The sequence below is a fragment of the Epinephelus moara genome, chromosome 13 (genome assembly GCF_006386435.1).
Source record: "Epinephelus moara isolate mb chromosome 13, YSFRI_EMoa_1.0, whole genome shotgun sequence".
NCBI classification, from domain to species: domain Eukaryota; kingdom Metazoa; phylum Chordata; class Actinopteri; order Perciformes; family Serranidae; genus Epinephelus; species Epinephelus moara.
Window position 1 is genome coordinate 24,314,895 of NC_065518.1, and position 12,147 is coordinate 24,327,041.

At 41.9% G+C, this 12,147-nt stretch overlaps 2 protein-coding genes and 1 long non-coding RNA gene across 3 annotated transcripts; all 3 read right to left on the minus strand.

The window, feature by feature from the left end:
- Positions 1-596: 596 nt before the first annotated feature.
- On the minus strand, positions 597-1,392 carry LOC126400066 (uncharacterized). The gene is made up of 3 exons (XR_007570945.1): positions 1,255-1,392; positions 990-1,121; positions 597-715 (listed from the first exon to the last, which is right to left on the minus strand). It is a non-coding gene; the product is annotated as an uncharacterized LOC126400066 (long non-coding RNA).
- LOC126400255 (NADPH oxidase organizer 1-like) lies at positions 1,392-2,278 on the minus strand. Its single transcript, XM_050060815.1, has 5 exons — positions 2,122-2,278; positions 1,901-1,981; positions 1,733-1,805; positions 1,492-1,627; positions 1,392-1,398 (listed from the first exon to the last, which is right to left on the minus strand). The coding sequence occupies exons 1-5, from the start codon at positions 2,194-2,196 to the stop codon at positions 1,392-1,394; spliced, it is 372 nt and encodes a 123-aa protein (XP_049916772.1). The 5' UTR covers positions 2,197-2,278.
- A 1,455-nt stretch (positions 2,279-3,733) lies between these two features.
- LOC126400059 (NADPH oxidase organizer 1-like) lies at positions 3,734-7,214 on the minus strand. The gene is made up of 8 exons (XM_050060483.1): positions 7,062-7,214; positions 6,879-6,959; positions 6,713-6,785; positions 6,279-6,462; positions 5,981-6,189; positions 5,764-5,874; positions 5,366-5,483; positions 3,734-5,076 (listed from the first exon to the last, which is right to left on the minus strand). Exons 1-8 carry the CDS (start codon positions 7,134-7,136, stop codon positions 4,437-4,439), a joined length of 1,491 nt encoding a protein of 496 aa, XP_049916440.1. The 5' UTR covers positions 7,137-7,214; the 3' UTR covers positions 3,734-4,436.
- Between the last annotated feature and the right edge of the window lie 4,933 nt (positions 7,215-12,147).

Here is a 12,147-nt window from a genome sequence, read left to right on the forward strand (position 1 = left end):
CCAAGGCCTGTGTGGTGAGCCTGGGCTTCTTTGGTGAGAAAACCTTCGGAAAAGAGAACAGGTTGACACTGAGCTCAGTGAATTTGGACTGTTGTGTGATAGTGATTACATGGTTTTCACTTACTCTGCCCTCAGCAGCTGAGGTGGAGGCTGCAGCGGAGGAGGAAGCCGCGCGGATGGATGAGGAGGACAAACATGTCCCTCATCTGCTTGGCTCGTTGCACTGTTTTATGGAGAGCGTAAAACCTCTCCTGCGTCTGTGCGCTGTGGCACATGAACGAGGAGAGGTTCTTACGCATCTCATCATCGTTTGTTTCAAAGTTCTACAAAAGACAAATTCATGCTTGGGTCAGTATGGATTAAATTTACCCTGTGAAAATCAAACGTCAGGTCTCTGTCATACTCACACATGTGGATACGGCCGTCCTGAGGTCAAGGAGGCTGGGGGAACCTGGGAGGCCCATCTCGGACCAGGCCCGACGGACATACCTCACGAGGTCCTTGGCCTCTGCCCGGCCAAGTGAGGTGAACAAGAAATTATTCAGAGGCACAGACCGGTTGCGGAGCCAGAGCCACTGGGTGAACCACACAAGAAATTATTCAGAGGCACAGACCGGTTGCGGAGCCAGAGCCACTGGGTGAACCACCCATACTCCTCCGGCTCCAGGTAGATCTGCGCTGTCCCAAATTTCCATACCGTTTTCTGGTCAATGACCTGCAACAGACGGAAAAATGGAAGACAGAAAACAGAGAGAGCAGTCAATTGGATAAAGCTATGAAAACTATTTTGAAAGTGATCACATTATGAAAGGGTTTGAAATTAAACTGAAATTTACATTTATGAGGTAATCACTCTCNTGCAACAGACGGAAAAACGGAAGACAGAAAACAGAGAGAGCAGTCAATTGGATAAACCTATGAAAACTAAATTAACCTGATTTTGAAAGTGATCACATTATGAAAGGGTTTGAAATTAAACTGAAATTTACATTTATGAGGTAATCACTCTCAGGGTTCCCCACAGCCTCCTTGACCTCAGACACCCGCATCCGTATGACGACCCTGCCCTGTGTCCATAGATACTGCAGAGGTATGCTGCCAAGTATCCTGTTCGATGTCCTCTGAAATGAGAGTTAAAGAGAGAAGAGAATAATGAATAATGATGTATATCAGAAAAGTACAGTGTGTGTGTGTGTGTGTGTGTGTGTGTGTGTGTAGGAGAGAGAGATAAAGAGAGAGGCAGTACAGACTTACCAAGGAGTGAAGGGATCTTGAAGTGAAGGCCTGACACTTGGCCAGGTCGGCTTTGGCCACCAGTCACTGTTCCTTGTTTTGTTTGACAAGGAACTGGTGGCCCAGCACCGTGCGGCCAATGTCCCTGTAGAGTTTCTTCAACTCCTTGAAGACAATTGTGATTTTTTGCAGGGACACCCTGGAATATTTTGGTGGGATGTCCCTGAGGTACTCCATAAATGAAATGGCCTGGCCCACATACAAAATGATANTGAGCTCTGAGTCACAGGTTGGTCACACTTCAGCAGTTTGTCGCAGTAGCTGTCCAGGAACTTCATGCGTTTGACGGATCGCTTGGATCCTTTCTGCTGGAGGCTGCTCTTCCTGGCCTGCCCTGGATAGAGGAGAGGAAATGACATACTGGTTAACACATTGGCTCTGAAGAAGATTTGGCTTTTTCCTAATGGTCACACATTTGGTCACACAGTGATAATCTTACCCCTAAATTTTGGGATCAGTCTGTCATTTTTCTTGAAAGGGTTCATGTGAGGGAACATCTTTTTCAGCTGCCTCTGTTTGAAAAAATAAATTTTTATTAATGATTATTCATACAACATAAACAGCACACTGAGCACTTGTTTGGATTTTCTTTTTCTTTTGGACTCACATGAAATTTCTTGAAATCCTGGAAGGACCTGTAGACAATCACTTCAGTCTCATCAGACCATAACACAGATATCATGAACATCTGTGGAAGTAAAAAAAAAACAAAGGATCAGAGAAATATTCTCAGATACAACAAAGATATTTAACACCTAAAATAAAAATGTCTGAGGTCTTAACTCACCTTGAGCTTTGGTGAGTCCCTGTGGAGAGGTCTTAACTCACCTTGAGCTTTGGTGAGTCCCTGTGGACAGCTCCGATCATGCGGGCACTGATTACAAAGCGCTGTTCACCAACCATGATGCACTCGTTTGTGTCTCAGCTCTCAGAATGAATAGTTGCTTTCTTGACCTTCAGTCTCCCGTTGACCGGCCTCTGCTGCTCTGCCAGATGTCTGCTGCTGTAGATATAGGCCTCACAAAACGGAGGCGGAGCCTGACTGAGAAACACCTGAGGGCTGCAGAGAAAAGGATGCACACATGCAGAGGCAAAGTGAAACAGGCGGGGCTGGATCTCATGTCCTAGGAGTGTCACAGAGATCATGTAAGAGAGCTGTCATTCTTCCCCGAAGAATTTCTGTTCTCTTCCTGTCCAGAATCAAAGCTTCACACAAGAAAGAATTGACTTCTGACCTACTTTTTACATTCTAATTACATTAAATTGAATATTATGTAAGCATGAAAATATTTGGACCAAGTATCCTTTTGATAGACATGTACTGCATTCAAAAATACTTGAATGTGCAGATGTGCCAAGTAACACACACACACACACACACACACATGCACGCACGCACGCACGCACACACGCACGCACACACACACGCACACACACACACACACACACACACACACACACACACACACACAGTTTTTTTTTTGTTTTTTTTTTAAAGGGCTGTCATTAAGATAGGCTACACAACCGTTCATTAGTTTGAAATTACCTGTTGTATTGATATTTTTCTTCTTTGCTTTAATGATGGCTACTTTAAAAGAAATAAAAAATGTTTAGTTCAGACACTTATTGCTTATCTGGACAGGTAACATCAGGCTAAGTGTTGTCTGTAAATAAGCAACTTGTTAACAGCTGTTTGATCTGCAGGCTCAGATTTAGTGAGCTAACATCAGCTATCCATCAGTAGAAACTGTCACCAGCATCATTTAGCCATTTACCACACTGATAGTGAATATTCATGGATGTTATGTGTCTCAAGTTTCAGTGAAAGCCATGGTTACCCCCTACACAACAGGTTTAGCACTTTTCCGCCCCAAAAGGAGACATGGCGTTGGTTATAGCATGATGCTGGCGTGGTGTATAGCTTGGAGCCAAAGCCCTAGCTGCCGTCTTCTACCTTTGTTACAACATGGCAGGGAAACAAATCAGAGATCAGTGTTTTTGGATTTATTGTTGGTGCAACCAGCTACACAGCAACTCTTTGGGTTGCTTTATTGATTTAAAACAGTTTGTTAAAAGCAGAAAATTTTTAAATGCTTTTATGAGATTCTTTTTTCATGTGTTTAGTGTATTGTTCACTGATCTTATGTATTCATATGGTGGGTTTTATTGGTGCATCATCTGCAGCCCAGCTGTGGTGTCAGCATACTTTAGGGTGCATTCAGATGTTTGCACATTAAATGTAGAAATACTTGAAATGTTTGTTGAAATACATACCAACTCTTCTCTTTTATATTCATTAAACAGAGACATCTTGTTACTTTTGGAAAAATTGGATTTTATTGACTTTATGTTAAACATATACATAATGAAGCTACACTGAAAAGCTTCATACTGTACATTAATAACATACATATTAATGCAATAGGCAACACAACAACAATATAAGGTAATCACTAAAAACAACTATGTTGTGACAGGAAACATGTATCCCTTCCTGTTTGCTGACAGCTTATTTGCCACACCTGTCATATTTCAATACCTAAGCCTTCACACTGGTATTCAGTCTATTCAGTGACGTCTTCTTTGCTGCTGCTGCTGCTGCTGGAGGCCATAAGTTTATTTCCATTAGGAGAAACTATTTAAATAAAGTATATAAGATGGTAAACTATAACATATTAAATAGTAAAATTACTGCTGAGAACAATAAAGCAAATAAAATATTAATATTTAATGAAAAGTGATAAATTATCTTTTATATCAGAACGTGCAGATCTGATTTTGATGTGTTCAAAATTTGAAAAACACTAAAGAGAGATACACAAAATACAGTTCAGTGTAAATACTTTACCCTTTCAACTCCAACAATCCACTTAAATTTACCCTTAAGTGACTTCAAAGCTAGAGAAAATATTTGTTTACTACTCTATGACTATGTCACATACGTTTTCTTGTATCTGCTTCTTCTAACGCTTCATTGAAGCTACATTATTATTCTTATTCTGAGTGAAATATTCAGTATAGATAGACTTTATCGAGTGGTCATCATACATTTATCTTGTCCAGGTTGATATCTCTACAATCTTTGGTATGACAAGAATTAACATGTTACATGCATACTTAATAAAACTAAGGCTTGTGATGGCCTAGCGGCTGTGGATGGGCTCTGGCTGAATCTGAAGCCGGGTCTTGGTGGCCAGGGCTGCCTTGCGGGTCATGGTGGTGCAGCGGGTCAGGATCTCCTCAGTTTTGGGTCTGGGTGGCATCCTGGGAGCGACTGAAGCCGTCTCACTGCCTTTGGAGCTGACAGATACAGAGCTGTCAGAGCTGGTGTTGGAGCTGCGGCGGTCAGAGAGGCTGAGATCAGGGCTGCTTCTCCCGCTGTTGCTGACACTAGCCTGGGATGAGGCTGCAGGACTGCCTGAACGGCTCTCTCTTACACTTGAGGATGATTCGCTGCTTGAGAAGGAGCTGGAGAAGCTCATCTTGGTGCTTGTGCTGTCTGAGGTGGGGGCATCCCTCTCCATCTGTGTTTGCGTCCAGGTCTCAGAGAGGACATCCAGAGATCTGGCCTTGTGGAGACGCCCGGGCACACTGGGCTCTCCTCTGGACCGACCTGCTGAATCCCACTGTGGGCCGTCTTCGTTGGTGCTGGGTCGACGAGGACCCTGAGTTGCCAGGTTCAGAGTGGAGCTGTGCAGCTTGTGCAGACTGTAAAGGCCGGCCCGTGGGTTGTTGTATGGCTGCAGGTTCATGGAGGGGACGTAACCTGCTTTGCCATTGAATCTGAAACAAGGATTGCAAAGAAAAAGGAATTCATTACAAGCCTGCAAAACATCCTCCACCCTAGATGAAGTTTAGGAATTTATTTGACATTTGATACTGCTGCCAGCACTTCAAACTCTTACACTAATAAAACCACCTTTCTCTCTAGGTCGACAAAGGTACGTTTGTCATGTGTTTACATGCAAAGTCAATGCAGGGCATTGATGAACGCTTCACCACAACCTCTTTTAATGTGCTCCTGATTCCTATCCTCCATTGTTTGCATTGCAGACAGATAAGATTGTGATACCTGATGAACCACCAGCCGTCGTCAGACTTCCTCAGCACCTCCACCACAGAGCCAATGGGCACAGACACCTCGTCATCCTTCTTGGTGTTGTAACTCCTCACGGCACAGTACAGGGCACCTGAAGGTCACAAACAAGAGAACAAGATCAGGAACTGCTGCACAGCTGAAGTCTCTCTTGAGACATATGGTAAAATTAAGTCAAGGGATCAGTTGCATGTTAACTTCCAATGGTTAAAGAGCGCTCCCCAGTGGTGGCTGTTTGTAACAACCAGGCTTCACAGTAAAATGCTAGGTATGTGCATCTGGCATGCATTGATTGGCACAATGAATGCTGAATGATGTCACAGCTCACACCAGTGCTAGGCTTACAAATGTCCAATTATTCAGTCAGTTCTCACCTGCAAGCTGGAATCCATCATCGCCATCATCATCCTCTGTGTCCCACAGCTCCAGGTAGGGAGCAGGAAACCAAGCCAAACGCTTATCCTCGTTCTCCACCAGCCACCAACCTGGAGAGGAGATAACACAGACTTTCAGTACAACAGAAATGAAAGTGAAGGAAGGTTTTTTTTTCTGATTTTCAGTAAGTGACTGCACGAAAGCTAAAGAACTGACCTGCAGGGTCTTTGATCAGGACATCCAGCTTCTCGTCCACAGCCACCTTAAATGGACGGTTCTTGGTGTCTTTTGTCTCGTAAGCAGCCACGCAGCGGTAGGTCTGGGTGACAAACGGGTGAGTGACATTGCCTGCATGCTGGCGAGTCCCATCACCACCTTCTCCACCTGAGCCATCAGGCAGGTCATCAGACAGCAGGATCATCATGCTGTGAGAGAAAAGTCAGTTGTTTAATAATCAAGAACTTCTATCGGCCTCTCACATGATTTGAAGTAACACGCTGACATGACAAGCTACCTGTTCTTGGTGAAGTCTGGCTGCAGGTCATGGTCTTTGGGCATGAAGAACTGTGTGACCTGTGAGCTCTGAGTCACAGGTTGGTCACACTTCAGCAGTTTGTCGCAGTAGCTGTCCAGGAACTTCATGCGTTTGACGGATCGCTTGGATCCTTTCTGCTGGAGGCTGCTCTTCCTGGCCTGCCCTGGATAGAGGAGAGGAAATGATATACTGGTTAACACATTGGCTCTGAAGAAGATGAGCAGAAGAACTATACTTATAAAGCATTTTCTTTAAATGAAAGGATGCTCTAAGGAGATAACATTGTACCCCAGAGAACGAGCAGCTAAATAAACTGTTTTAGTTGGCAGTTCCTCTTATTGCTGGCTGCAAATGCCCAGTTGCTTGTAGGAAACCATTTAAATAAACCCTGAAACACACAGAGATAAAGTTACCTGTGAATTTTGGGATCACTTTGTCGCTTTTCTTGAAAGGGTTCAGGTGAGGGAACATCTTTTTCAGCTGCCTCTGTTTGAAAAAGAAAAAAAATATATTAGTGATTATTCATACAACATAAACAGCACACTGAGGACTTGTTTGGATTTTGTTTTTTGGACTCACATGAAATTTCTTGAAATCCTGGAAGGACCTGTAGACAATCACTTCAGTCTCATCAGACCATAACACAGATATCATGAACATCTGTGGAAACAGAGAAATAAAAATCAAGGATCAGAGAGATTCTCTCAAATACAGCAAAGTTATTTAACATCTAAAATAAAAATGTCTGAGGTCTTAACTCACCTTGAGCTTTGGTGAGTCCCTGTGGACGGCTCCGATCATGCGGGCACTGATTACAAAGCGCTGTTCACCAACCATGATGCACTCGTTTGTGTCTCAGCTCTCAGGATGAATAGTTGCTTTCTTGACCTTCAGTCTCCCGTTGACCGGCCTCTGCTGCTCTGCCAGATCAGACAGTCTGCTGCTGTAGATATAGGCCTCACAAAACGGAGGTGGAGCCTGACTGAGAAACACCTGAGAGCTGCAGAGAAACGGATGATGCACACATGCAGAGGCAAAGTGAAACAGGTGGGGCTGGATCTCATGTCAGATGAGCATCACAGAGATCAGTGTAGGAGAGCTGTCATTCTTCCCAGAAGAATTTCTGTTCTCTTCCTGTCCAGAATCAAAGCTTCACACAAGAAAGAATTGACTTGTGACCTACATTTTACAATTCAGTTACATAATAGGCAGGCTGAAAAGCTCCTTGAGGTAAATTGTTGATACTGGGCGATATAAAAATGAGAAATAAAACTGACTCGACTTGAACTTAAAAGAACCCTCTATTCTCTGTTCATGGTGTAATCATCAAGAAAAGTAAATTTTGAATCCCTTCCTGCACCCTTTAGCTGTAAGGGTGCAGCTTTGTGTTTGTGTTGGACTCTGCTTTTCTTTCACAAAACATTCACACCATTCAGTGCTCACAGGCGAGTACAGGGCTGGTCATGTGTTAATGATGTTGATGCATCACTGTGAATTAAAATCAAAGCATTTTGGGGAGTTTTGGGCAAAATATCTTTAAAGAGGCAGTAGGTGAGACTGGGAGTATTTTCTCCTGAAAGCTGCACAAAGCCAGTTTTAAAAAAAAAATAGGAAAATATGAATCATTGTGTTTTAATGAGCTAAGCTAATCTATGAATATTTTCATTTCTGCTTCAATCAAATTTATGTGCGTGTTATGCCTGGATTCATTTGAACAGGATAGGAACATATTTCTATAGAAACGAGCCTGTATAATGCCTTCATTATGTACAAATTGGATATTAAAGAGCTGACCTTTAACACATGCAGTCAACCATGTGCAACCATGAGATTAGTGACTATGACCGTGTTAGACGTGCTTACTTAAGATAACCAGTGATTCTCAATACGTAACGCTACACAGGCGAAGACGTGTAACTCCAAAGCAAAGACTGTAAGGTCTGGCGTAGCAAGTAAAATGTTTTTATACCAAGTCGGCATGGTAATATCTTTGATATTATTTAATTCTCATTTCGACTGTGGTGTAGTGCCATTCCTTGTGGGCAAAGACATTGAAAGACACACAATGACCAGCTGACAGAGGAGATATTTGCAGAATTTGATAAAGTGTGTTGTATTGGAATCATTGACTGCACCTTTAAAGAAATCACATTCATATTTGAAAAGGCAAAAAAAAGGCTCCCCCATCAATAGTAAGTCTAATTATAGCTGTAATATCAATACAATGGCGGTTGGGTTTAAGCAACAAAAGCACCTGGTTAGGTTTAGGAAAAAAGAACAGGGTTTGGCTTTAGAATCTTACGGGACGCAAACACTGCCCATTCGGTTGCAAGCCGGTGTTTGCCGGACCCAGCCACCTCCTGTTCATACCTCTTGGACATTCACCGCCTTAGCTTTTGTCCTTGTCCGCCAGGGGACGTTAAACTATAAGGGCAAGGGCACCTTTTTCGTTGGTTTCTGACGCCCCATGTCACTGCCCAAGTGCCGGATTTCGACGACTTCGGAGTGAGACTGGGCTCGGAGATCTGGTTTAGCCTTGCCAGTAGATATCTGGGCCAAGACTTCCTCCTCCATGTGCCAGTCATTCCAGCTAATTTCTATGAACAGTAAAACTGACAAAAGCTAATATAGAGCTGTTGTCAGAGGATACTTGGAGGGTTCTAAGATTGCACTTTGGCCAATGCATTGTGATGTGTCAGTACTACTCAGACTACAAAGGGAAACTAGAAAACTTCCGATACCAAAATCTTGTCTACAGATTCTGCAAACTTATGCATATATCTGTTTATAAAGATTGCTTTATGACCAAATCCCTTCAATACCAAGACTATTCCCATCAGCCGCCTCAGCTGTACTTGTTTGTTTAGCTCTACTTAGCAAATGTTAGCATGCTGAGCTACGCACATGGCAAACATTTTACCTGACCATCATGTTAGCATTGTTGTGGTGAGCATGTTAGCATACTGATGTTAGCATTTAGCTCAAAGTACCACTGTGCCCAAGTACAGCTTCATTAATCTGCTGGCATGGCTGAAGACTCTTCGTCTTGAGAGTCTTGCGTTATTATCAAGTGGTAAAAAGTTTCTTCAACTTTAAGGCATTTCAGGATTTTCGTCATTTAGCAGGTTTGCACACATTCTTCAAATGCAGAATTCACAAAATAGTTGGATGGAAACGCATCAGAGGAATTTTTGCAACTTCAAACGGCAAACAAAGAATCTCAGATGAAAGTTGACCTGTATCCCTGTTCGGTTTTTTAACTTGTGCAATGATGGAAGGTTGAGCTGCAATAAAACAATCAAAGCATTGCCTAATTTTCAGTAAAACCTGTGTCATGAATAATCAGTACACACAATGCAGGTAAAGTGTATTAGGTTACATTTGACAAAGAGAACATATTTCTCCGTGTGATTCAGCTTCAGGTTGGACAAGTTGCTTTGGGCTTTCCCTGCTTTAATCACTGATAAGAAGAGAACTAACGCATGGCGTTTGAAATACAGGGAGTGTTTCAGTGCTTATCTACTAAAGTCAGCAACATCCAGGTCAAAAACGTTTCTGTAGACATGATATACGTAGAGCCTATTGTTCCTGTCGCAGACTCTGTAACCTAAACCTGAGCTGAGCAATACATCCAAACAGTTACAGAAGATTTAGTCAGACTCATGCAGCCGCATTGTTTTATTATATTCTGATTGCTCAATAAAATGTCACAACAAAAACATAAAACATAGATATGACTTTTATCATCATTGATTTGCCACGCAGTAAGAAGGAAACAGGTCTGGGTCATATTTCTTAGTAAGAATCGGCTCCTCTGTTTACTTTAGGAGGGACAGTTGTCGTCACAAAGAAAGGATTTATTGAGTTTACGGAGAGTGACAAGGAAGCATGAGGTGAAACGTGCTGCTGATCGGAAAAGATGCCCTCTGGTTAGGCTGACAGCACGCTCTTTACAAACTCTAAACCTGTTTTATGGATATAATGAGCGTGTGTGTGTGTGTGTGTGTGTGTGTGTGTGTGTGTGTGTGTGTGTCATACAGTAACCGGGAAACTTCAGGAAGTGCTGTGACATGTATTGGGTCATACAGTAATTTTGAGGAATGTACAGTGTGTGTGACACTCTGTTACACACTAATGACACTGTACACTGCCATCACTATTATGTAAAGTCACCTTTAACAATAATGACCAGAAAAATTGCCAGTAATTATATTTGGTGCAAAGCTCTTCTTAATTTTAAACAATATCTGGGAGAGAGCAAAGTAAAGGAAAGGAAAAACAGGTATCAGTGAGCTGACCTGTAAGATGTCTGCAACTCATTCAGTCAACCATGTATTTGCTGATGACCTGATTAAGAGATTATTTACCTGGGACGTGTTCGACATGCTTCCTTAAAGGAATCTTATTCATGTGCATGAGAGCAAACAATGAGGCTCTAGCTAACTAACAATAGTTAATCTTATTATAGCGATTATGTCACTACAGTCACAGGGCTGCCATCTGGGAATTGGGAAAAAGGCTGATTTAAAGTTTGAGCTTTTGTTCAGGAGTCATGGGTCAGATTTCAATCTGACAGAATTACATAATGAAGGTTTAAAATTCAGGTGGGTGTTGAAAAAAAAATCCCCACAGATAGTCTTCCTGGACAAGGTTTTGCCACCCTGCAAGTTTGGTGTATTTTAGTGGCGAGCCTAGACTCTGGGCGGCCCCAGACGAAGAAGCCCATTGAGGCCCCTGTGTTGTATATGTAGGTATCTGACTGTCCTGCCTCACACTTTACTCACTTACTTACACACTTTACATACTTAGCATATTACACATATTTTTACATTTTTAAATATTTTACATACAAGCATTTAACATTGTAGCATAATGCACCATTTTTATTTTACATAGTTCTTTATTTCGTACTTCTTATTTCTACTTCCTTAAAATCACATCAGAGTGACTGTAATGTATCACAATTTCCCAACAGGGATTAATAAAGTATTTTTCTGTTTCTGATAATGAATGGTATCCAACTGTCATACAGCAGCGTTTTTTGATGCAGCAGCAGTGCACTCTATATACTATTACTAATTTTGTCCCAAACATGTGTCCCAATGTATTTCTATTTTCATTTTTATTGTTTATTGTTATCTACAGTGTCTTTATGGGATGTTTAATTGATTGGGTGTCATTGCAAATGTGCCAATTTGAGTGGCCACTGGAGGCCTCACAAAAAAATGTTGGGGGTGGGGATTTGCCTCTCCTGGTGGTGTGCCCCTGGTGTATTTTTATTCTTAAAGGGAACGCAAACATGTTAATTGTCAGGGAATTATTGATATTCAGAAGTGTTAAAATTTCCTCTATAAAATCTGTGCAAATGGTATTACAGTGGTAAGCACTGTTGCCTTGCAGCAAAAGAAAGACATGCAGGTTGGGTTGATTGCTGACTCTAAAAATTGCTTGTAGGTGTGAATGTGAGTGTAAATGGTTGTCTGTCTCTATGTGTCAGCCCTGTGATAGTCTGATGACCTGTCCAGGGTGCACCCCACCCCACTTGTCAGCCCCTCTGCAACCCTGAGCAAGATAACGGGTTATGGAAAATGAACGAATAAATGAATCTGTGCAAAGTTTAATATTCATCCAAAACTTCACATTTCAAGACAAATGAATTGAACTTGAGTTCAAGTATTGTACAGGGTCTCTGTTGAAGTTAATTCACAAAAAAAAGTGAATACTGGGAAAATGTTTACAGTTGCATTTACAGCCATTTTAAGGAGTTAAATTTGGACAACTTTTTAAACAAAATAACCAGTCAGGTACAACTTATTCATATATATTTTAAAAGTTTCAGCACCACAAT

Excerpts from the sequence above, each read along its gene's own strand:
- LOC126400059 (XM_050060483.1), bottom strand. The coding sequence starts at position 7,136 with ATGGTTGGTGAACAGCGCTTTGTAATCAGTGCCCGCATGATCGGAGCC. Across the intron at positions 6,960-7,061 it reads GGGACTCACCAAAGCTCAAG|ATGTTCATGATATCTGTGTT; the intron begins GTGAGTTAAGAC and ends CTGTTTCCACAG. Across the intron at positions 6,786-6,878 it reads AGGATTTCAAGAAATTTCAT|AGGCAGCTGAAAAAGATGTT; the intron begins GTGAGTCCAAAA and ends TTTTTCAAACAG.